General features: G+C 39.5%; 1 protein-coding gene across 5 annotated transcripts in view; it reads left to right on the top strand.

Annotated features, from left to right (window-relative positions):
- The first annotated feature begins 291 nt into the window (after positions 1-291).
- IGF1 (insulin like growth factor 1) overlaps positions 292-26,152 on the top strand; it is an 83,128-nt gene continuing 57,267 nt past the window's right edge. For 3 of the 5 annotated variants that reach the window (XM_025403680.1, XM_025403679.1, XM_025403677.1), the window contains exons 1-2: positions 292-618; positions 5,098-5,254. In XM_025403680.1, coding sequence (XP_025259465.1) covers positions 556-618; positions 5,098-5,254 — 220 coding nt within the window. In that variant the 5' untranslated portion in view covers positions 292-555. Of the gene's footprint in view, positions 619-2,267; positions 2,433-5,097; positions 5,255-26,152 lie in introns of those variants that run through there. The other 2 variants (XM_025403681.1, XM_025403678.1) reach the window with 2 other exon arrangements.

Here is a 26,152-nt window from a genome sequence, read left to right as displayed (position 1 = left end):
GTAAAACTGCTCTCCCATCCCCCATGTATACATTCCTTTAATACTGGTAAGGTGTATGAGCAGACGTGTGTGTCTTCGTGCCCAGCAGAAAGTTAATCAGAAAACAGATCCTTATTTTCTATGGCAGCATAAGTATTTTAATGTCTGCTAACCCTGTCACTAACACACATTCTTTTAAGGGAAAAAAATGCTTCTGTGCTCTAGTTTTAAAATGCAAAGGTATGATGTTATTTGTCACCATGCCCAAAAAAGTCCTTACTCGATAACTTTGCCAGAAGAGGGAGAGAGAGAGAAGGCAAATGTTCCCCCAGCTGTTTCCTGTCTACAGTGTCTGTGTTTTGTAGATAAATGTGAGGATTTTCTCTAAATCCCTCTTCTGTTTGCTAAATCTCACTGTCACTGCTAAATTCAGAGCAGATAGAGCCTGCGCAATGGAATAAAGTCCTCAAAATTGAAATGTGACATTGCTCTCAACATCTCCCATCTCTCTGGATTTCTTTTTGCTTCATTATTCCTGCTAACCAATTCATTTTCAGACTTTGTACTTCAGAAGCAATGGGAAAAATCAGCAGTCTTCCAACCCAATTATTTAAGTGCTGCTTTTGTGATTTCTTGAAGGTAAATATTTCTTACTCTTTGAAGTCATTGGGGAATTTTATTTAAATTGTGTACTGTTTGCTTCTGCCTAGAACTGTTATTCACTTTAAAATTTTCATTGTTTCGGAACTGGGAGTTATTTATAAATTGCTGAACATGCAATTCTGTGGAATCTGAAAAATAGCTCGGGGAGATGGATGCATTTGCACAGATATCTGTCTGAGTAGAAACTATTGCAAGGTACTTATGCTAAATCCCCCACTTCTGCAAGGCTTCCGTGGTGTCATTATAGAAGATTCCTTTAAATCCTGTCTATGGCTAAGGGCTATAGAGCGTGGATATGAACTTGGGGATTTTTTTCTTCTTTTGCAGGTGCAGATGTTTTATTTTTAAGACCATGTTCTTGTGCATGTGTGTGTGTGTGTCTGTGTGTGTGTAACTCATCAGGACTTTATTTACAAGACATGCTATATATGAAGAGTTATATTTTAGATGATATTAAAGCTTTTAAATATGATCTTTGGAGCTAAGGTCCCGGAACTCTGCACTTATGCCCGGAGAGAGAGTTAAAGTTAGAGTAAAGTGTAATTTGTTCTTCCAAAAAAGAACTCCTTGACAACTCTTGCTGACCTTGCATATTTGCATAATTTAAACAAATACATACTGTATATGGAAAGCAGAAACTTTCTAAGAGCTGCTCGCCCAACTTTTCTGTTTAGAAGAGGACTTTCATGGGCAGAGTTTGGACTTGGGGTTTTGTGTTGTAAAACTCTGATTTTATATTCGGTGTCGTGAAGTCCCTTTAGGTAAACCTGGCTGCTGCTGTCGGTGCACCGACTTCTCGTTTCCGATTGCTGGCCGTAGTTCTAGTTTCCATTCTCAGCAAAATTATGTCCTTCAAGACTTGTGGTTTTTTTTCAATTTGCAAGCGCTTTTAAGCTGCTGTCACTGGCTCCACCGATTCAATTGCCTGAGGGCTCAATTCATAAGACGTCTCTGCCATTTAGTGCAGCATTCAGTTGCTGCTTTCAAACACTTCACCGCTAGGACTTTCCCTAGTCAAGTAAGTGGCTCTGGGAGTTAAAGATACACCCTTGTCAGGCACCTGATTCTGCTGTTCCTGAGATGCCAACACATGCAGGCCACCTTGCTTTCAAAGAAATGACGTCACTGTGCATACATACTATGTGATCTAGCAGCTGGAGTTTTTATCTCCCTACTTAGGGGATCATAAAAGAGGCTGTGGAACGTTATCTCTGCGTTAATTACAAGTTAAGAAAATTGTTTCCAAATGCACTTTTCATGCTGTGTATGCTGAACACTTCAGAAGTGGAGCTCTTAATAAGTTGTTACTTTTTTCTGTACTTGAAGCAGGAAGTGGTTTGAGGGAGCTGCCTGGTCTTTCACATGTAATTCAGTGAGTAAAGGTGTCCTGCCCAGAGGCAGAACTCACAAACTGATTGTACTCTGAGTCTCAAGGTATTTCCAAGTGAGTGAGTCGGGGAAGGGAGTAAGGGAGTGGACTGGAGCTTGGGTCACTATCTGGGCGGCTACAATAGGCATACAATGGAAATAGGTGGCTTGGTTGGGGAAAAAAGATTGACTTAAATCCCAGCTGTGCAATTTGTTCATTGTTTCAATGGACAAAAGGCAGTTTACCCAGGCTCATAGCATACCTGCCTGGGTGTCCAAATGTAACTAGATGCTTTCACAAACCCCACCCACAAAGCAGCACATGTTTTTAAGACCTCAGTTTTCTATTCACATCGGCCTCATAATACCCACTCTGACCTGCTGTAAAAGACCTGGAACAAACAAAAATGATTACACCTACAGTGAGTATTTTCTTATGACTGTTGCCCTCAAATTTTACAGGGCATTTTCATTGTAGCCCAGACATCTGGAATCAATTAATATTCCATTTATTTAAAATTTCTAAAAAAGAAAGAACTTTTAAAATTTGGGTTTGTGAATGATTTTTGAGAAAGTGTTTTCTGATTTTTTTTTTTCTCATGTCTTTCTGATTCTACCCTTTTTTTCTATCATATCTTTCCTTTCTCTCTATTCATTTCTTTTGTGTTTGGCAAAATAAAAGGCCAAGAAAATAATGAACATATGGGACCACTTGTTTCACACTTTTAACTCCTAAGCAAGTTCGGTATTGTTTTCCCTTGTGGGAACATAATGTGATAAATTATCTGGTTCTCTGTGGGTGTACTGGACTGTTCCCTAAACTAAAAGAAAATGCACTAGAGGTTCTATCTTGTCCTAGAACTATAAGTACTGAGATTTATCTGACAATATTACTCAGCAAAAAAAAAAAAAAAAGGAAAAGAAAAATCTGTTTAAAAAATATTAAATTCTTAAGTTCTAGAGATTTATATGTATTGCTGCACTTAAATGTGTTATATTAGAGCTCACTATTAAAAATATAGTTTTGACATCTAATGAAGTTTGAAATTCACTAAGGCTATAACTTGAATAATTTTATTCCCTGGATTTCACGAAAGCTGAAGAACTTGAAGGCATCTACCATTGCAGGTGCTTAGACTTCAGCATTGCTATAAACTCAACAAAGAAAGGAGGGGTGGAGAAATAGGATTTGGTAGAATAACATACTTTCTAGAACTGGCCCATTCCCGCAGTGTGGGGGTATGCTCTGCAAGGTCAATCACAGGTTTGTTCTTTTGAAAAATGCCATGAGGTCCAGTTGGGTTGAATTTGTTGAGGTTTCTAATGGAAATACTGAACAGGAAAACCCCACTAATTTTACAACTAAAAAAAAGAAAAAAAAAAAGAGAATTGGATGATAACTTGCTTCTTCCAGTCCCAGTGTTTTGGGCTATGTAGGGGGATGGAAGATTTCCATGTAGAGATCCTGTTGAGAAAAATGCAGTAAATATTCAGTTGAGCTTTTACCTCCTCTTCTATTTTATGTCCATTATTTATGATCATTTGCAAATAGAGGGCGCTTTTCATCTTCAACTGCTTTACAACCATTAACTAAATATTTACATTTTGTTAACAAGAGACAGGGGTTTGGGTTTTTTTTTTTTTTTTTTTTTTCTTCAATTGCTGAGGTGAAGGTCTGACTACAAAAATGGAAATCTTCATTAGAATGATGGGGGAAATTTTGCCACTGATATAGAGCCATTAAATTGAGAGTCCATGGAGGGCAAGGAGGGTGGTCAGAAAATTAATGACTGTTTCTTCAAAACTGATGGGGTTGAATGGACCTGCCACTACTGTGAGGTTCAAAAAAGCCTCTTTTTATAATTATAGCTTCCAGAGTGACTCCACAACCCTTTTAATAGGGCCCCTCACCTAACACCCTGTCAGTGACTCTTCCTGTGATGTTGAAAGTAGATGCATCTGAGAGAAGTGAAACAACTCACCTTGGGAGGCTTCTTGGAAAAAGCCACATCTTTGTGCCACAAGTAACAATATGGAAAAACTTAATGATTGCCTCAGCATGGTTTCTACTACTTAGAGTGAGGATGGAGACTTGAGCCACAGGACTGCTGCTTTTGGCAAGGCTGCTGTTTGGCTGTCTATCATTGACTAAGTCATGCCAACCAGGGGTCCCTGGGTATATTTTGCTATAAAATAGTTACAGTGACACATAAGTCCCTCCAAGAGATGAAGCCAGAATTCCTGTGACTAAAAATAAAATAAAAACACACAGAAGGGATTCTCAACATGTGTTGATTTGATATTGGACTTGAGGCCAGGGGCTTTAGTTATGCAGGAGTGGCTTCTACTAGAGCCAATTTCATTCTTTGATTCTCATGTTTTTTTCTGTTTCTGTTATTTTCTTCTATTTGTGGTTGTGTCAACTGCTGATACTCCCCAGGTAAGGAATCAGTGTCTCTCTCTCTCTCTCTCTCTCTCTCTCTGTCTCTCATAATAAGAGAAAAAAAAAACCCTATGATGATATATAGTATTGTCAAAAGCCATTTTTTTGCCATAGCAAATTATTTTTAGTCAAAAATAGGGAATAATGTTTTGGTTAAAAATATTCTGCTCAATAATGAATGCATGTACCATCTGTGGATGGCCAATATTGAGAAATTTAAATTAACAAAACTTATTTGGCCTCGAATCTGTACTGAGCACAATCTTTGATAATTCAAAAGTCCTACCAGGGTCTCAGAGTGATATGGGATCCCACTGTAATAATAGCATCTTTCATTTCTGTAGTAAATGTTTCTAGATATTTTATCTCAATTCATTGAAATAGGAACCCATAATGAAAGGGTTCAGAGAGGACTCCTCCAAGGATCCACAGTAGCCAGGGGAATAAACACAGGTTGTTGGATGCCGAGACATGCTCCATCCACAACTCCCACTGGGTTCTCATGTACTCTATTGACTTCTGTGTTGGGTAGTCCTGATTAATGACAGTCGTGGAATCGTGGGAGTCAATGCACTTCTGTCCAACCTCACTCCCCTTGCAAGGACCAAGGAAGAAACCTGACCCTCCCTCTGTTTCTTGGGCAGGTGAAGATGCACACCATGTCCTCCTCGCATCTCTTCTACCTGGCACTGTGCCTGCTCACCTTCACCAGCTCCGCCACGGCTGGACCGGAGACGCTCTGCGGGGCTGAGCTGGTGGATGCTCTTCAGTTCGTGTGTGGAGACAGGGGCTTTTATTTCAGTAAGTAGCCCTCCCTCTCACTGTGCTGCTCAAGTCTAACGTGTACAGCTCTGTGGATTTACAACCGCAGGGAGTGTGTGAATAACTGAATGACTGCCCGTGTCTGGCAACCATCCTAGGCCTCTGAGATTCCTCACCTTAAAGTAAGCATAGTGTTTCGGCGGGGCTTTGGCAGGTTTTGCAGATCTAGGATGGAATTTTCCTCCTTTACAATTCGTCTTTAACTACTTCCTGCTAAGCCTTCTTTCACCTATTATGATCTACCCTCACTATTTCATTCCTTTCAATGAAAGGATGGGAAAAAATAGCCCTGAGGTATTGATGTTTTTGTTTTCAAAACCTATGGTTGCACATATAAACATATGGAACACATGCAGGGCTGCTTTAAGTGCCATGTGATCTGGTGTAAACTAGTAAGGACTCTCCAGTCATGTGGATCTGGGAAAAAATATTAAAGGGCGTATCCTAGATGTCTCCATTCAACATGAAATCACCATGAACAGACAGAAGGTAAACTCCACTTAAAGGCAGGACTGTTTGCAAATGCAGAGACTGTCTCTAAATGCAAACTGAAATGCCATACGAATTTGCCCTCTATGCCAATTGACCTTGATTTTTTGTTGTTGCTCTCTTTTGGCATAGTTCTTCTCTGGGACCCTTCAATGATGTCACCATCTGGAAAAGGGTCTCTGACAAGTACAGGGTCACTTATGTCTTCAACAGCCAATGAAAAGTAGACAGCCAAGTCAAGGTGTGTAAATAATATACACAAGCAAAAGTCAATGATTCCTATGGGAACTGATCACTTAAAGAATCTAGCTCCCATGCATCTATCTCACTGTATAGGACTGCAAAATATTTAAAGCCAGATGCTCATTCCTTATAATTCTTTGGAGTTTTAGAGAGTTCCAGGAAACTGAGCATGAGTCATTCTTAAAGGTTCATATCACTCCAGTGTAGACAGCTTACCTCAGTTACCCACTATGCTTTGAATAGCTCCTGTAATGACTCACACACTTGAAGTCTCTCTCATCCTTCCCAAATGTCAGCTTCTCTCTAGGCAGGTGGGGTATGTATGTGTATGACTGGCAGGGTAGAGGGTGGCCTGTGTATACCGGTCTGGAGATCAGTAAGGGAGATGGGAAGGAAGAGGCTTGTGAGGGGATTGGTGATCAGTACTTGCAGTGGATTTGGCAACAAAGAGTTTTTAAATCACTAGTGACAGAGAATCAGAAGTACCTTCTACTATTTGAATAGGCAAATTCCCACCATTTGCTTCCAGCCAGTGCTTTAATTGAATGAACTCATTTATTTTTCTGGCAATAAAGCAATTCTATCCAGTTCTCTGTTGCAGAGCAGATGAATGAGTGCATTGGGTGAGTGGTTTTCCAATAGCAGACTTGTTTTACCTTTAAAATACCCTGTGGAAGACAACTGTGGGACATCACATGATCCAACAGTGGGTCATAATTATTCTATAATTTGCAGCTACTGATCTTCATTTTTTAAAAAAATGAAAACGTGTTTCTCACTTATTATGCCCAAGAGGACTTTTATTCCCCTTGATAATCCATTTGTGCAATTTCCTTTGATCCAGTTCACTAGGTAATTGCCAAGCCTAGAAGTGTCCTCTGTTACGTGCCAGGTTGAATTGTGATGTTCAACATGACATGCTCCAGAATTTCCATGCACAATGCATGAAAATTGGATCCTTCTATGCCTATGATGTTTGCATTAAATGATGAAAAATGAGAATGGAAAAAATGATTGTTCCTAAGTAACGGTATGATACTTACATGTTTTTGCACAGATACTTAAGAACATTGGACAACTAAAATGGAAACCAATTTCCAGGTTCTCTTGTTCTGTTACTGCAACAATCAAATTTCAGCAAATTTTTAAAAATTGTGTCTGAATAACTTGAAAAGGAAATGTTATATATAGCAAATCTTGATGTTTACTGTATGGCTTTAGCTAGAAAGTGGTTTTATAAATCATATATTGTCAGTATTGTCATTGAAAGTATGTGTGTCATGAGTTTTGCCTTCTAGAATTCCATGACTTATGTTAATTCGACATACCCTCATGCACAAAAGTGTCCAACATACCCTCATGCACAAAAGTATTCTTGTTAATGAGAATACTTGTTAAAAGTATTCTTTCTAATCAACTCGACAATCTTATTTGCCCAAAAGAAGTTAATCCATTTAGATTATTTTAATTTAATTCAAAACATTGATGGAGCATCTGTTATGTGTAAGCATTGGGTGAGATATGAATGAGATGCCTAGAAATGAATGAGAGATTGACCTTGACTTCAAGGGGCTTACAGTTGAGTTGAGTGGTAAAAGAAAAATGCAACTAAGTATTATTGTTGTAATAGAAAAATAACCATGGAGAATAGATTATATCCTTTATGTTTTTCCTGAATATTTTGTCCCATTTGTGGTCTCACCTTACAAGGGTCTACCCTGCCAAGAATAATACCCTGTCAATGGGTTCCTTGATGCCAAAGGACATATTTATTTACCTTTGAATCCAAGTGTCTAGCTCATTGCCTGGATGCTATAGTAGCTGCCCATATTTGATTGTTGAACTGACAGGATTGAATTGAATTGAATCCAGTTGAATCCAATTGAATAGAATGGAATTACTTGTTTGGGATCTTAGTCTTAAGAACCATCAAGAATTAAGGTTGTCAAATACTGTGGACAATACTTCTCACCTCATGGTTATCCAGTTATTTAATAAAACTGCTTTTATTTTTTTGAACTGAAAAAATATATACTAACAATGACTTAGAGGCTGCTGCATTTTGGTCATCCCCAAGCTACGTTGATGTCTGTTTTGTGTCTGAACCAATTATTCCTACAGGCATTAACTGTTGTCAACAAATTTCATTCAGTTTCCTTTTCATCCCCTGAGATTTACTGTGTGTGGAGAAGTCAGCTCTAAGCACAGTCTTTGAAATACTTTTTAGAGGGAAGCATTCTTCCCCACCTCTATACACTGTCAGTTGACTCTTATTATTCTCTTTACACTTATTTTCAAAGTTTGATTGTGGCTGTGCCTTTTATTTTAAACTGCTTCAAATCCATTTTGGAAGTACAATTCTTTTAGTTGTAGAAAGCAGTTTCTGATTTTAGTTTGAAATTCAAACATCTAAAAGAAAATTGCCTCCATATCTATCATTTTTGTCAATCTGCAATATTTAACAAGGAGAGTTTTTTAACTCTATTAGAACTGTTCTGAATAAAATATTTTGTAATGCTTATTGTGTGTAGATTGACCCAATGATATGAATGAGCTCATATTTCCCTTCAAGCCCAAGTTCCACTACAGCACAGTGAAAGCAACCTTCTAGATTATCTGTTTGTGAACATTATCCCATCATAAATGGAACAGTTCATGTATAATTAATGCAGCTTCCCTAGACATTTTATGAAATGAAAGACCCAATGAAGAGCTAATTACTCATTCTTTCCTATGCATCACAGGGAAGATAGGAGAGCCTATCAGCCAGCCTTGTGTTCTTGTAGTCCTGTGAGAAAAATGGTGGCATAATGGAGATGAAAGCACATTGGGAAGGAGCTAGCGATTTTCTTACTAGATTGATGGAGCCCTTATAAAGGGTGGCTCATTACAACCTCATTTTGCATGAAAAACACCAAGAAAAAAAAGAGCTTCAAATGAAATAGGAGAAGTGAAGCTTACCATAGATATAATTTTTGACAGCCATGGTGATTAACCATTTTAACATGCTGCTATGGGCCTGTGGAATTTCTCTCCTTGGAGATTCTTAAAAAATTGACAGACAACCAACCATCTTGGATGGTTTCAATTAAGAGCAACTGAAAGAGAGTTTCTGGGGTCTTTTTTAGTTTTAAGAGTCTATAAACAGTCCCTTAAATAAACTGTATATGCTTTACCTTGGCGGTCTGGGGAAACGGAGAAGTAAATCAATTAGAAAAGAAAGTTGGATATTCTTTCAGCTCTTCAGGATTTATAGGTTTTGTAAAACATACTTCCAATGTATAGTTATTAAGAACAGGTCTGAATAAACGAATGGCATTTTTCATGTGTTAAAACAGACTGTTTTGTAAGGGCTTTAAGTGAAACTTTACAATGAACTTTCATTGTTATTGATTGCAACAACCTTCTTAGATCTAGGTTATTATTATTAAGTCAAGCTTCTTTCCTTTGATATATACGGTCCAGAAAACTACTCCCAGACCTGTCATTCATTAGCTGTAGGAGTTTGGCAGGCATTTAAACTTCCTGGGTCTAAATGTCCTTGTCCATAGAACAAGGGAATTTTATTAAAATAAATGACCTCTTCTAACTTTAACAGACTCATAGTCTAGGTTGTAATTAACAAAGCTCGGGTGCTATTCAAGAAAGAAGAACCTTGGATTTAAGTAGTGACTAAATAACGTTTAGTCTCTTTTATCTTATTTACATAGTTTCTGTTGGTCCCCAGAGATAGGAGATTCCACTCACTTAAAGTAAAAGGAGCCAGATTCTTCATTTTATTTTGCTTTAAGCTGGATTTCAACCCCTCGGGGATGGAATAGAAGCTTAGATATGACCAAATACATGCAGGTCTTTTGGACCAAGGAGCCAAAGAAGCACACGCCTCATGAAAACAGACTGTCATTTTTCTTTGTTAGGATAGACCCATTGACAGTTCTCATCTTTACATTCTCTCACTCTCCTGACTGTGAGGTCGAGTTAGTACGTTCATTTTTAGATGCCCTTTATTAAATTAGAGGGGACAAATAAGAATCTACAGGTTTCTAAACCTTCACCAAAAGCCTCTTCCCAGCCTATTACCTTTTCAATTAAAGAAGAGAGTATATAATCGGGGAATCTGGCATCACACTCACCCACCATTAGCATTGTTTTGAGTGGGGCTGGATTTGAGTTGCACCATTTTCATTCCTTTTATTGGTACCCCTTAGACGGCCTGCTATGCGTCTGTGTGACAGCTGGTCAAAGTTAGGGGTACAGTCACTAGCTGTGGGAAAGCTTTTCTCTTTGAAACTAATTGGTACATGTGGGGTTTGACCTTATGACCCTGGCCTCATTAGTACCACTAAGCTAATAGGCCACAGATATTATTAAAGAAAAGCAATGTGTTTTTATATTGACCCCAAATGCTTGCTACTATCTTTAAATAGTAGAAGACCAGTCTCTGCAACCATAGGACCACTAAGAAAATGATGCAAAATTAGAAAATAATTTGCATTTGTTTCTGACATGCTAATGCCCTTCGAGACCATCTCCCTCCTGAGGGAGAGTTATAAGCAGGAGAGCAAAGGGTTCAAGACCAAGAGCATGGCCTCTATTGCCAAACACTTCAGGTTTGAACCCCAGCTCTGCAACTTACTTGGTGAGTGATCTTGAGCAAGTTACTTAACCTGTTTGTTCCTCAATTTTCTCATCTGTAAAATGGAGCCTGCCTTATAGAGTTGGTGTTAGGATTAAATTAGTTATAATTATATTAGAATATGTTAACTTAGAATATTGCCTGGCACATAGTAAGCACCACATATGTGAGCTATTACACTTAATTATTCTCTTCTGAGATCAATTGCAGAATCTGTTGCCAATGCTGAAGTATATGAACTGCCCAATTAATTACACATTCATTTCCTCTCCTTGGAGGCAGCTGATTAAAAATCTATTATGAGTAGTAAGAATTATGTAGTAGTATTAGTAATAATAACATGAAGAATGTTATGTTTATCTAGTATATTTACTTTTTCAAAATCCAGTTGTGTCAGCTCTCTCACTTTGTCTTTACCCCAGTCTTGGTGGGCAAAGATTATTGCTTCATGGGACAAATGAGAAATGTGAGACATGAACATTTTGTAACTTACCCCACTGAATGCTTCCAGAAACAAAGCTAAGTTCTCTTACCTCCAAGAAGTGTGTAGCATAGGGAGATACTTCCAAAATCCCGGTAGTCTTATGGGAGATAAGGAGCAAGAATCCCAGGATGACTAAATTGATATTGAACACTTCCTTGAAAAGAGGCATAGAGAGATATCTATTTAATGACCCTATATTTTAGCTTCTGGAAAAATTGAAGAAATGCTAAGAAAACTTGCTCAGGATGCACAAGAAAAGTCTTCTTTGATTAGAGGTTGCTGCTGTACAAGACCTTTCACAGGCTGAATTCAGACAGAACACTGCACCTCACCTGTGTACACCAGGATATGCAGTAGGATCTGGGGAGCTTCTCTTCTGGCCAACTACAAATCTTCTTCCTCTTCCTGCAAACCTCAAGTGCTTCATTACTTGCAACCATTTCTTCCATTGGTTTTTCTCAAAGACCTACTAAAAAACTGCTGTTTAATTGGACTAAACTTTTTCTTGGGGTGCTTTTAGAGTGGTAGGAGGTGGTCACAGACACCATAATCCAGACAGGAAGAAACTTCCCCAACTTGACTGTAAAAGGAGATGTGGGAGCAGCCAGTGGTTGGGATGCAAGACCACCACCTATGCTGGTATTATTCAACCAGTTGTTTGAAGACCATTGGTATTGAAATGTATCCTATCTTCAGTGGCTGGTAGGGGAGACATTTTGGATGCAGGAGAGAATTTTGGCATTCTGCTACTTCAATGGGCCTCCAGTACCTTGACCAGACATCTTGTGTCATGCCATCATTGCCCAAGGTCTCCATTAGAGCTGACTTCATCTCTCCAGCAGCCTCTCTGCTGGTTTTACAGCCCACACCAAAGATTCAGACACAGTGAAAATGGCCACAAGGTCTCTCCCAAGGAGATGTCTCATTGTTCTCAATAAAAGCCTGCAAGGGCTTTGCTCTTTTGTGCAGCCAGACGTCTTTGACAACCCATGGTGGCAAAAAACCATTTTTGCATTGAGCTGCCACCCTGGCAGAGTTCCATCCTACACCTCTCCCTGAGACATCCCAAAGAATTACTTTAGGTTGCCTGGAAAGTTCAAACCCCCAGGCCTTATTAGCTGTTAGACTAAGGAGATGACAACACAGCATTTTGTTTGTCTTTATCTATACGTGAGATCATGTTTAAAACATAGCAAAGAGGTGTTATTTGACATGCAATTCCCTAACTGCAGTAAGTTGTATGCCTATTTAATGCATTGTTTAGTCTCACATTGGCTAAAGCCACTTAAAGAAGCACTTGGCAAGCTCTGGCTTTTCATTCTTGGCATAGCTGCCCCTCTTACTTTTTCACTGAACCTTAAATACCAAGAAAAACCCTTCACTTAACTTTACATCTGGCATATTGCTTTCTGCAACTGGCCAGAACCTTTGCACATGGTCGTCTGCATTTGTCCTAAGGTAATTAATGGCTTTGCAATATTTGATCAGCAGCAGCACAGACACAAAGAGAAACTGTGCAACCAGCAGAGACCACACAACCTCTTTTAAATTAAAATCTTTTGCATTAAATGCTCAGGCATTCTGCAGGAATAAAGATTTCCATGCCAAAAAAAAGAGGGGTCAAAAAGAGGGGAGGAAATACCCAAGAACCTGATTATTGATTAAGTATACATCTCTATAATCTCTCCCTCTTAAGACTACTTGATTGTTCAAAGAAAATAAAATTGAAGATTGCTACAAACTTAGAAGTCCTTTAGAAAAATAATCTTGTCAATATTATGCAATCTAGTCATGTATCAAAACTGCAATTTTACCCCATATATTCATGTAAATGAAAATAATAAGAAGAAGAATTAGCCAAAGGCTGACTGAAGTCCAGAGAGAAGTGACACGTGCAAGGTCACACAGCTAATTAGTGACGAAGGGAGAAGATACTGTCATTCTGTTTTCTGCTCCCACTGCAGTATTCCTCCATTTAGCAGCAATTAGCCATGTCTGTGTCAGAGTTACCTGGCAAATTAAAATGACCAGAAGAAGTCTCCAATCAAATTCATCCAAATGAGCATAGATCTTGTTGGTTCCTTCCTTTCAATAAATTCACCTGAGACTTAGGTTAACCCTTTTATTCCCTTGCTGTGGAAATTTGTACAAACTAAAGTAATTCCCTGCCTGTCTCCTATATGGTGTGAAAAGCATTCACATGTACTTCGGGCATTCCAAGTCCACTTAAGGTCATAATTTGACTATTATTGTATATTATACTATTCTGACTCTTTGGTCACTCTCTCCAATGTCAACTTTGGTAGAACTGCTTTGGAATGACTTAGCAAAGCTGCGCTCCCGGAAAATCTGAAACAGTCTGACGAGTTGTTGGATCAGCTTTTCTTTCTGGAGATTTCTCTGACTGTCCCAAGCCAAAAGAAATTTACACCTGATTTTTTTGCAGACTCCCAAGCAAATACTCTATGAATCTCTTCTGGTTTTCTTCTTTCATCTCTGATCTTTATGAGGTACTAAAAGGCTGTTTGAGGGACCTCTTTAAACTTTGAAAATTTGTCAGACATAGGAGCAATCCAGAGAGTATTGCTGGGAAGATGGTACTACCTCTGTGCCATTTACCCTGATGAAATGGGTCTTTCATCAGAGGCAAGCGATTTAGAAAGTGTGCACTGAGCCAACCCACACGCAGCCCACTCCTGATTACCTACAAAACTGGGGAAAGGACCACCAAGAGTTAGAATTCTGGATTAAATGGATTTAAGGACACTATAGATTTTTCTTTCTCCCTCCTTGCTGACCCTATCCCCAACTTCTTTATGAGACTAAGTGATGTGGGTTTTTTTCATTTTTGTTTTTGTGTTTTTGAGACAGGGTCTCGGTCTGTTGCTCAGGCTGGAGTGCAGTGGTATAAACAAAGCTCACTGCAGCCTCAACCTCCCAGGCTCAAGTGATCCTCCCACCATCTCAGCCTCCCCAGTAGCTGGGACAATAGGCATATGCCACCACATCCGGTTAACTTTTGTATTTTTTGTAGAGATGGGGTTTTACCATGTTGCCCATGCTGGTCTCAAATTCCTGGGCTCAAGTGATCTGCCCGCCTCGGCCTCCGAAAGTGCTGGATTTACAGTCATGAGCCACCGTGCCCAGACTGTTTTAAAATCTTACCTTATTCTCATACTCCTCACTCAACTTTCCCCAAGCACCATTGGCAACAGACTTTTTCAGCCTCAGCACTATTGGCGTTTTAGGCCAGACTGTTTTTTGCTGGGAGAGGGAGCTGCCCCATGCATTATATAATATCTAGCAACGTACTTGGCCTCTACCCACTAGGTGCCAGCAGTCCCTTCCTCCCAGTCACAACCATCAAGAATATTTGCAGGCATTGCCAAATGTACCCTGGGGGGCAAAATCACCCCCCAGTCAAGATTCCTAGACTAGACAAATCTCCAGAAGAGAGGCAACTAGAGAGATTGGAAGACCATAAGTGAAAGTAACACATCAATTCTCAGTCACTCTTTAATCCAGAGCCTGTGGTCCATTGCCTGGAGCAAGCCATGAGAAGAGTCATTGTGGTTTTGAAAGCTTTTCTCTGAAAAATAAAAGTTCTTCCTATAGCCTATTTAAAACCTTTTGCAGGCCTTTTCTTTTTTGCCTTGTAGCCATGGAATTCATGTATTTTAGTAAGAAAAGGAAGGGCAGGCAGAAATGGTTCAGAGCAGAACCCTGTGCTTAGAAGTTTGATTGAGACCACCTGGAGCAAATTAAAAAGAAGTTGGTTATCTTTTTTTGTTTTTGTTTTTGAGACAGTCTTGCTCTGTTGCCCAGGCTGGAGTACGGTGGCATGATCTCGGCTCACTGCAACCTCCACCTCCCAGGTTCAAGCAATTCTCCCACCTCAGCCTCCCAGGTAGCTGGGATGACAGGCATGTGCCACCACACCCGGCTAATGTTTGTATTTTTAGTACAGACGGAGTTTCACCATGTTGGCCTGGCTGGTCTAGAACTCCTGACCTCAGGTTTTCCTCCCGCCTTGGACTCCCAAAGTGCTGGGATTACAGTCATGAGCCACCGCACCCAGCCGCTTGTCTTTGACCTTAACATACGTGGCTGTCCCCTTGTCAGGCACATAATAAATAAACTCTCAATTCCTCACAAGTGAAAAAGCCTGGTTCAAAGGTAATGACCACAATTTTTCTCCTTCTTTCTTATACCTTTCCTATCTGAGTCCTATCACAGTTATTCAATTGCTCAGAAACAGTCAGAAGTTCCATATTTGGGCCTAGTTATTCAATTGCTCAGAAACAGTCAGAAGTTCCATATTTGGGCCTGACCCAGCTCCCCTACTGAACAGTTCTGTGACCTTGGAGAAGTCACTTAACATCCCTGAGCCTTACATAGCTTATCATAAAATGGGAATAAAAATACTCCTCTGAGTTGTTCTGAGGCTCAGCTGTAGTAGGGCTTTGGAAACGAAGGGCCATCCAAATATGTCACGATTGATGAACTGAATTGGGTGCTTTTTGCCTTGTATCCCTAATCATGGCTCACAAATTAGATCAATGGCTTGACTTCTGTAAAACCTTAGGCAACAATTATAATCTGGAAAAGTTAATTTGGCAATATATCTTCTCAACCTCATTAATTAAAAAGAAAAGCTTGTTGCTGCCTCCTGTTCACATATCACTTTACATTGAGACCACCCAAGAGTTAATTAATGGATCCTCAGAATGCTCACTCAGTATCACCATTTATTTCCTCTCATTGGGAGAAGCAGCAAAGAGATGGGGCCTATCATTTTACCACACTGAGCTTGCTTAAAGACTTTGTTCTCCACGAGGTGATTGGGTAGTCACAAGAGATATCACATATAGGCAAAAGATTTCTGTTCTCTCAAGTCAGCTATTGGTGATTTCTGCTTAGTCTCAAAAAGCAGCATTCAGCAGAGGAAATGTACTCAGTAATCAGAAAAAGTATCTTTGCACTCTCAGGTTGTACATCCAAACTCTTTTCTTATCACAGCCTGACTTAGGGGAATTAATTTTTTTTGGTTTGAGAATGGCTTTCATGAAATCAAAATTGTGAGTTTTATCACCATATGGATCAGTGACTCTGTGGTTCTTCTATCCCAGGGGCCTCACATCCCATGGCTCCCAGAGACACAGCATTTGATGCACTTATAACACTTTTGAACAACACAATCAAATGCTACTGCTGCTACTGTAAATTTTCATTCTCTCTATTTTATCTTGAGCATTTTCAGAAGAACACAGACTAAGTTTTAAGGGCTTCCCTCCCGCCCTGTTTTTCACAGCATCTAATATGGAGCACTAAATACAATTTCTTGATTTGATATTGAAAATGTCATTCCAAAAGCTATTTCCTTCTTCCAGTCCCTCAAATATATACCATGACTTACAATTTGCTACTGCCATCATTTTGCATCTGAGATTGAAGATATAGGAGAAAAAAGTCAACAAGTCTACTTTAGATGTCGCCTCTTAGGACCTCTTCACTGCTGCTCCACTGAAAATGCCTAGCTCAAGAATAAGCTAATTCTAGTCAATAGGTAATTTTCAAAGGCTACTAGACCCACACCAATAAGGTCTACTTATGAAAGTGAGAACGGAACCTCCACTCAGTTTCTCTCTACTTCTATCTGAGTTATTTAATAGGAGTAGTGGTGGGCAAGGGAAGGTATGCAACAATTGGTACATCCCTGGCTAATGTATGAATCACAGCTGGAGCACCAGCCCTTAGAGAACACTACAAATGGTTTCTATTTGCCAACGCAGAATTGAAAAATTAAAGAGTTAGAAAGAACCATATAGAGCAATCTGGTCCAGTGCTCTCACTTCCCAGATGAGGGGACCGAGGTCCAGAAAAAACATCATGTGCATGAGGTCACAAAAGTTGGTTGGAAAAGCCGGAGCTACTGGTCGGAAAGCCAGGGCTACAGTTCAGTCACCTCACGCTTGGTCCAGAGCTCTTTGCACAGCTGGACCCTTTAAACTTAAACTCAGTAAACTCATCTGAGGGTAGTGCTCATAACCACAGTCCATAAACTCAAAGTGAACTGCTATGTCATATGCTTCTGGTATAACACCTCAGAATAGTTTCTAGAAAATTAAGCTCTTAACCATTCATGAAATCTTCATTTACTAATTTCTACCATCCATTGGATAACATCATGAAGTCTCTTTATCCCAAATCTGATCAACCTGACTGTAGGACTGTGTACCTTAATAAACCCTAGTAGTTTGAGAGATTGGAGGCTTACCAAAGAAATAAAGGAAAGAGCTGATTTTAATTTGAAGTCAAGCCAGCACGTTGTATTGCTCGCTGATTCAGAAGCGACCCCAAACAAAAGGTATTATCCATGTGTTGTCTGTCTTCACACATTCCTGACTTGCTAGTCTTCCATGAAGGTCTTCCATGAAGAAGCTTAAATTTTCCTACGTAGTTTGAGTTTTATGTTTCTTTCCATTAAAGTTTCCAGCCGTTCATAGACATATTTAGTTTGGCAGAAGGTAGTGGTGACTCATGGAATGAAGAAATTTGAAGGCAAAGCTACTGAAAATGGATCTAATTTCTTTTTGGGGTAATTTGGGAGCGAGCAATTGATAATTTGTATAATTTTCCTGGTTTCATCAGCTGCCACACTGCCAAATATATGTTCCATATGGATGCTTTGTTATTCCTGAAACATATAACAAATTTCAGCTGCAACTTTATCTAATATGGTCAAAGGGTAAGACTATTGTTGGCTCATTTTCTCATTGTTTTTGGCTGGACACCCTCAATCAATGGCTATTGAGTGAAAAAACAGGATCATATTGAAACCATTTTCAGCATGTTCCTTCCTATGGATCCAACCATTTCACTGTGAGTTTGTCAAGCACAGCAAATGTTCCCTATTAAAGGGATGACTATGTTTTCAACATACATGTGACTGCCAGTTAATTGCATTCACCTTATAATTCCACTCTCTCAATTTGGTGTAGAGATGTTTTTGGCTCTCCAAAGATTCCTTCTTTTCTGCTGATTCTTACCTCCTAGTATGGAACATATATTTGAGGATGAATTTTGAGAAGATCAATGACACACATACAACAAGGATCATTTCAGGCTTCCCTTAAGTTAGACAGTCTGTGGTCCCTGAGTCGTATGAATCATAAGACTTGTGAAAGGTATTAGTGCCACAAATCTGGCTGGCATTTCTGTAGATTATCAGTGCTTTGCATGCAATTATGAAAATCTCCCTTACCAGATAAGTCAGATGGGGGTTCAGTAACATTGCACAAAAGCATCATGATGTGTAAGCTAAAGACACAGAAAGGCTTACTTCTGGCTGGTTCTGAAGTAGACACTGGCCACTTAGCGTTTTAAAGTCCTTCGGTGGATGATTGGTTTCAGTGAATATAAATGATTTTGATCTCCCTCCCCAACACACATATCAAAAACAATAGTAATAATAAAGAACAGAAATGTCTATCTCTTAAAAGAAACCAGATTTGATTACTGGCTAGGGAAAGTGTTTTGTGGCAAGAAAAAATCTCTTGTATCTCTTGTTTACAATGGGCTAATTGGTTTGATTAACAAATTGTTTAAGGGGAATGTATCAATGTTGCATAGAAAAAACAAAAGCTTAGTGTGTGAAAATAGACATAGACATAAAGTCTTACTACTCAAAGAAACCTGAGGGCTTTTTAGAAATGCAGAGTCAGGGCCCCTGACCCCAAAACGATTAAATCAAAATCTGCATTTTCACCCGATACCCACAGGATTTGGATGCATGTTAAGGTTTGAGAAGCCCCATCTAGAGAATGGCAGGAAATAAGAGGTACGTGCTAATTCGTGGCTCACATTTGATAAGAGAGAATACAAAAAGATCAGAGCTCAACTCTCACTGCAGATTTAAAAAATGATGTTGAGGTCAAACCTGCTTGTGGCCATTAACAATATATGTGCTGATTCACTTGTATTCAGTCCAGATTCCCTCAAGTTGGTGGAACCTTTCCTTGGAGGAATTATAGAACTGCTCCAAGGATAACCCCATGGCCTGACCTTCCGTGAACTGGAAATTGGAACTTCTAATTGCTGTAGCTGCAATTTCCAAGCCCATCACTGGGGCCAGGAACTGAGCCCCAGTCCTTAAGATCTTGCCAGTTTCTTTTTCAATAGTTACATTTTTCAAGAACAGCCAGGCAAGAGTGCTTCAAAAAGAGTAAAAAATCTAATTGCATTACGTGGACGAATGTGTGTTTTACTCATATCAAATATCATCCTTTGTTATACTCAGCCAGATTCTAATATTATTTCTTATGGGTCTGAGTTAATTAGTTCTATTAGGGTTCCCATTGCATTGGGATTTTAGAGAAATGGTTTTAAGGTAAGAAAAGTCTATTTTGGTCACCTATCAGAAGGTGAAGGGTAAACTTTAAAGCTGCTTTTCAAGGAGATACAGCTGGCTTCCAGCCTTCATGAGGGTCATTCTGAAACTCAAATTCCCCAGCCTTAATGAAGGTTTTTAATGAAGGCCTTGATATCTGAAGGGTGTGCTTCTTCAAAAGGACATTGTCCCACAGCAGAGCTGGTAAAGTGAGAGAGGACCAATTTTTAACCTGTATTTCTTGAAATTACAATAAAAAGAAAGGGAGGGCTTTGGATTGGAGAGTTAGAAAATCTTGGATTTACTCAGAACTCTACCACTAAATAACTTGGTAGATTTGATGATTAGTCATCTGGGTCTCAAAATTTGTTGCCATTGAAACAATGATATGTAAATGAACCAAGACATTCCACCTTTGAAATGTGATCATTATGATCTCTCTTTCCAGTTTGGCAGGGAAAAAAAGTCACTAATACAGTTTTCACATTTTTTTCACACACATTTTACTTGAACTTTAAGAACATGCCACTTCTTGACTGTATTCTTGACAAGGATAAGACGGTATTGGACTTAGACCAAGATTATATATTTGATTTGTTTGAATTTAATGCACATTATTTTAATACAGTGACATCCCTGACTCGTTGGCACTCCACCCATTGAATTGGTGTTGACAAGATAATCTCTGATACCTTTTCCAGAATGAATATTTACTGTTGTTCATGAAAATCTCTAAAAAAACCCCTTAAGAAATCTGACTGGATATGGAGATTATTGTTTGTTTCTTTGTTAGCATTCTCTCATTCCTTTTGCTGGGTGCTTTAGTAATGTATGGAAGTAAAATAACAGTTCTGCCCAATTTAATTGCAGAATCATCAGCTGGGCACCTGCTCTGTATTTAGCAATACCCAAGGGACAATGACGCCATCTTCAAAGAGGTTTCTTTGTGGGAGGACCCATGAAATTTCAGTCATACAGCCGAAGGCTTGAGTCAGATGGGAGTATTTGTCCCCTATGGTATCCCAATACACACCATCTATTGAGTGTCTTCTGGTTAGCCAAAGCTAATGATGAAAGAAATGAGTAAAGTACAGCTCTATGCACATGGAATTGATATTCTAGAGCCATGTCACAAAATGTTTCCACTCCTACCCCATCTGCATCTAGTCCACAGACATGTTTTGTTTGGTCCACCCAATATGTATTTGTTTTAATTTTGGAAATATAAAAATCAAGAGATTATTTAAAAAACAAAGATTAACAACTTGTCTTATAAAAAAAATGGTGCAATCCAGCATGGCTGAGCCTGCATTCTTGAGTGGCAGTTTTTGGTTACCGTTTTATGTGAAGTGTGTGCCCCTGCAGGATTAATTTATTCATTATATACCTATCTGACTCAGCATATACTGATCTTTGCCACTCCTGCTCCAGATATGCAAGATCTCGTTGGATATTAACTATACACCTGTCTCTTTTATTACATTCAAGACATATCTATTGCCTTTGTGCTATCACATAATTACCAGACTAACTGCTGCTGGTTTATATAAATAAGACACAAATCTTATCTTTATAGAACTCTATAGCCCTCCCCAAACATAGCAAGGGTGCAGCTCAGCTAGAATTTAAAGGACAATCAAGTCATTCTGGTGAAGGAAGGAGGCAGATTTTAAAAACTGAACATTCAAAAATTTAGACATCATCAAAGGGATATTTCCTCAAGAGCAAGTGGAGTTTTTGGCCAGTGACCTTGTAAAGCAGGAAAGGCCAGGTTCCCAGCCAATTCAATGGATGGGTTGCACAATCACCCCTAGTGTTGAGCACAGTGGAGACCATCAACTCAACTCTTCAGACAAAACAAGTTGTAGCATTACGGTTTGTTTTGCACCAAGATGCAGAACAGCTGTTACTGATTTACTGGAAGATCCTTCCAGTCCCATCACTGTTTAGATCCTCCTCATCGCCCACCAAAACTATTGCAACAACCTCCTCCATGATCATGCTGTGTGCAAGACTGCTTGAGGCCAACCATCCCACCCATGAGATTAATCTTTCTAAAGCAATTCTTATCACTTTATCCCTTTTCTAAACAACATCCAGGGACCATTCATGGCTATGTAAATTGAGTGAGTCCAAACTCCCCAATTTGATAGTAAGGCATTTTATGTAAGATCTCTATCTGACTTTCTTAATGTCAGTTCACAAACCGGCAGTCTGTAAGTTGTATCTAGTCCACATAAGTGTTTTTGTGTGGTGAATACAGTGTTTTTACTAAAATTTGATCATCTGCCAGTATTTACTAAATGACTTCATATTGGCACATGCTTTCTGCTTTACCAAAAACCCCCACCACTCTCAATTGCCTTGCTCTGGTCCACTTCACTTGCCTGCATGACTTGCCATAGTCATTGAGACATTGACTTGATTGACTCACTGAGTTTACAAATGCCCCCGTACATATTCCAACATCCAACCTATGTGACTTATTACCACCTATTTTATTTTCCTGGGCTTTCCTCTCTTCTTCTCTCAAATGTCACCTCCTCTGTAAAATCTTCCATCAGATGTCAACCCTCTTTCCTCTGAGAGAGAAGCAATAATATTACTTTTACAGCACTTTGTGTTTTTTTGGTCAGTGTTCCTACCATCTGCTTAACTATAAGCTCCACAAAAGTGAGGGCTATGTTTTATTAATCTCTGTAAGATCCCACTTACTCCCTCATACACTGCACTATCCATGTCTGCATGAAATTAATTGTTATTCATTTTTCTTTGGCCTTATGGGCCTAGATTACTTATGTATGCCCTTAAGAAGGCAGTAACTCATTTGAAATGTAGACATGGCTGAGTCGGAAGGCCTCCATGGACTTTTCGGTATTTTCAAGTATGGAGTGAGAAGTGCTGTATCTAAAGGAAACTACTGAGGGAATTTAGGTAAACAGAACATGATCCTTTTTGTTGGAAGCTGGCTGTGATCTCCAGCTTAAAACACTATTGCATGCCTCAGGAAGAGCATCAGCAAATCCTTTAGTATGCGCAACTTGTGTTAGAATGGCAGAAGTCAGTCTATTCCTGGGGGCTGGGCTGAGATAATGAATTGAGTCAATGCCAGGTAGAGCACAGATACACTAGAAAAAATGCAACAAAAAGAGCTCCATGTGCTACACTCAAAAGTATCAATTTCTAAAGTTTCTGAGTAACTAGAAAGGGGCTCGCATTCCTGTTTGCCCTGCAGAAGGATTGTCAACAAGTTACAAGATTATAGAATCAAATCTCAGGTGCCAGAAATGGATCCAACTTAGTGAATTTTGACTGGAATGCCAGTTGCAAAATATTGACCAAAAAGAAGAAAGTCATTATTTTCAATGTTATTAAATTCAGTAATGTTTTATGGATAACTGTGTACCTAGAATTGTGCTAGAAACCAAGGGGAAGTTGAAACGAAAAAGCCAGAGCAAAAAACTAATGTTCATGAACGTCCATCACGCTCCCAAAAAGTAACATACAAATCTGCCTTAAGGTTACCTTCACTCTGGTTAAGAAAACAAGTCTTACTCGTATGTCAGAATAATCATCATAAACCGATACAATTAAAGTAAGTAACAATATATAAAAATAACATTTTTTCTCATATTCTTCCTGGATATGGCAGATCTCAAAACATGTTTACTGAATTTCCAAAAGAATACAAAAAATTTTCATCCTTCTCTCTCTGTATACAGTCTTGTGAAATCATCTACTAATGTTTAAAAGTAGGTGGAATTTGCACCTTCATGTACTGTCTGCCTGGGTCCTTGGCTAGGTAGAGGTATGGTTGTGTTCTATAGCCTGAGAGAGGCCAGAAATACTGGGCGAACAAGCTGCTTTGACTTTGAGTTGATGAAAAGCTCAGGAAAAAATCCCTCCTTTTGTAGGGCTGCCAGGCCAGTCTTTCCAACTCAAGTTCAATGATGCATCAAAATTCTACCTGGAGTCACGAGGTTCCCCTCCCATCTTATCCTCTGTATCCCCCGGTCCAGATAGGATTTGATGCAGATAACATGGGCACTGTTGGTTGCTTTTCTTTTAGCATGAGGATTCCTCAAAACAGAGTTTTGTTAATAAATTAAGCAGAATTTGAGTGAATTTTGGCAGAGTTTGAGAATTTAAGTGAATGTCTGGGTATATTTGAATAATATTTATTTTGTTATCAGCACAATATTGGATATCAAAAAGAGTTCTGAATATGAGCTGAGGAGACCTGGACACCCTGAAAAGCCTTGAATTCACAGGTCAGCTGGGTTCCGTCAGGCAATTCTCTCCCTTGTAAAATGGATACAGTCAGCCCCACCTGCCTACCAAAAACAGTTTTTTTAGTACCAGGTGAGATAATACCTGTGGAATTGCCACAAAATTCTTAGAAAATCAGAACCCGCTACCAGTTTCCAGAGGTAATTTGAGTTAAGTGTTGTTAGAATTGAGGGAGGGCTAGGCTACAGTACATCCTGAAGTTGAAAGTGGGTTAGCCACGATGCATTCATGCCCCTTCCTTTGGAACGTGGGGACTGTCATTCCTTTTTGGGTCATGTATGATTTCTGTGGACTGGAATTACAAGGGCAAATGTAGGAATTGCTATAATATTGGTCAGTACTTTTCACATTCCGCCATCCCATGAGTAGGGATAAGAGGTTAATTAAATACATCTCTCGGGCAGCAGAAATGATCAAGGCTGTCCCTGGAACACAGTTGCTTCAAAAAGTAGGCTTTTGTTTCAGGGAAAATCTCCCACAGAGAAACATGGAACGCCAAAGAGAACTATAAATAGGACTATCATTTATGTCAATTATAAATAGATTTGTTCCCTTTTGATTAGAAGATTCATGCTAGCTGAAACTCTGTAGTTGAGCAGAAATGAGGGAAAAACTCCTGACAAAATATTATTACATGCTAACAGTTAGATTTGATACCTTTTCCTCCCTGAGGTATTTTCTCTGATTTTTTTCCTAAATGAAGACTGTCTTTTCATTTGAATTTACAGTCCAGTTTAGTCCTTGAAGTGCATTTGTTCATACTTCATTAGCTCCTACACACACACACACACACACACACACACACACACACACACACCTTTTTTAAATGGAAAAAATTGAATAAGTTGAATGTCCGTTTTAAGAATTTAAAAGGGGGCAAAACTTTCTCCTCAGATGCTCCTAAGATGGCCACTATGCCCTGCTCCAAAAGTTCTGCTTTCTATGAGGGAAATGTTTTACCAAATTACCATGCACATATGGATCCTTAGCAACCCATATTAACACTGAGCATAATGACCAAAGAGATAAAGGAAAAGATCAGTAGAGGAAGGGCCATAAACCATTGCTGCTGAGCACCTGCCTGATATGGAGCCATATTTTTTCATTCTCCAGGAAGCAATATCCAATGGGATCCCAACTCTACATATGGTTAGCCAACTTCTTGTCCTTGATTGTGTTCATGACTCCTCTCTACCCAGGGCCAGAGAGAGAAATGACAACAACCCATCCAAGCTGACTGCTAGGTTCATCCTGGGAGGAGAGATTGCAGGGTGCCTCAGTCCTCTACTGGACATACTGGAAAGCTTGTGTCTTCCCTGCTAGGATGACAGGATGGGGGATTTTGCCTGAGTCTGCCCACCTTGCCTCATGGAGGCTTTTGATTTCAGCTACTACAAACTAAGCATTAAGGAAAGGGGTGCAGGTAGAGACTGGAAGAGAGGGTAGATGCAATGAGTGGAGACCTCTGTGTGGAACTCCTCCCTGATTTGAAATGCCCTATTCTGGTTTCACTGTGAGATATTTCCAAATGAACGTGTCAATTGAAAATGTACTGCCTGACCTGAGATTTCTGGAAAAACATGAATCAGAGGTTTGGAAAGTCTGGGTCGTAACACATAAAGAAATACATTGAATATTTATAAAGATATAACATTCTTAGAACTGTTGGACACGTTTCTGTGTGTGACCTCTCTCTTCCAAGTGGCATTGCTCAACAGCCCAGCACTCATCAGAAGGCTGACATTATGCTGTTGTGCAACTTGCAGCCATAGCAATGTCACTTTGCTAACTGCGCTTGCTGTGCATTCAACTACTGAGAAGCCAAACAGCTTTAGGTTTGAGTCAGAAGTTCTAGGCAAGATCATTCTTGTGAAACCTGAACCCTTAGTTCTTCTAAAAAGTCAAAATACATTTGGATCTTGCAAATCGAGAATGTCAGAGCCAATATTTTCCTCTTTAATCAAAACCCAGGAATGGCACAGTGGGTGGCTGGGGCCATGTCCTCCCTTCCTCCCCTTCCCTTCCCCCACACTCCCAGCCAAGATTCTCCAGGCTTGAGAGAGCTGATGTGGAAAAGCAGCTCTGGCCCTTGTGTGTTCAGCCCTGAACCTCTCTGCCAAGCACCACATTAATGGTGGACGCTAACACACTGTGATACAGAGGCATGAGCCTGAAATCACCAATTTGTCCTCAGACTGATAGGTAAAAAGCAAATAGGAAAGCCTTCTTCTTCCCTCTCATCCGTGTATTCCCAAATATTTGGGGCTCTATCCAACAGCCTGGCTCTACACCAAACATTTGCCTCTGACTCAATTGACCCCTTCATGGGGAACCTTCCATCCACAT

The sequence above is a fragment of the Theropithecus gelada genome, chromosome 11 (genome assembly GCF_003255815.1).
Source record: "Theropithecus gelada isolate Dixy chromosome 11, Tgel_1.0, whole genome shotgun sequence".
Classification (NCBI taxonomy): domain Eukaryota; kingdom Metazoa; phylum Chordata; class Mammalia; order Primates; family Cercopithecidae; genus Theropithecus; species Theropithecus gelada.
The sequence above is the reverse complement of the archived record's forward strand: the minus strand, read 5'-3'. Positions and strand labels throughout refer to the sequence as shown.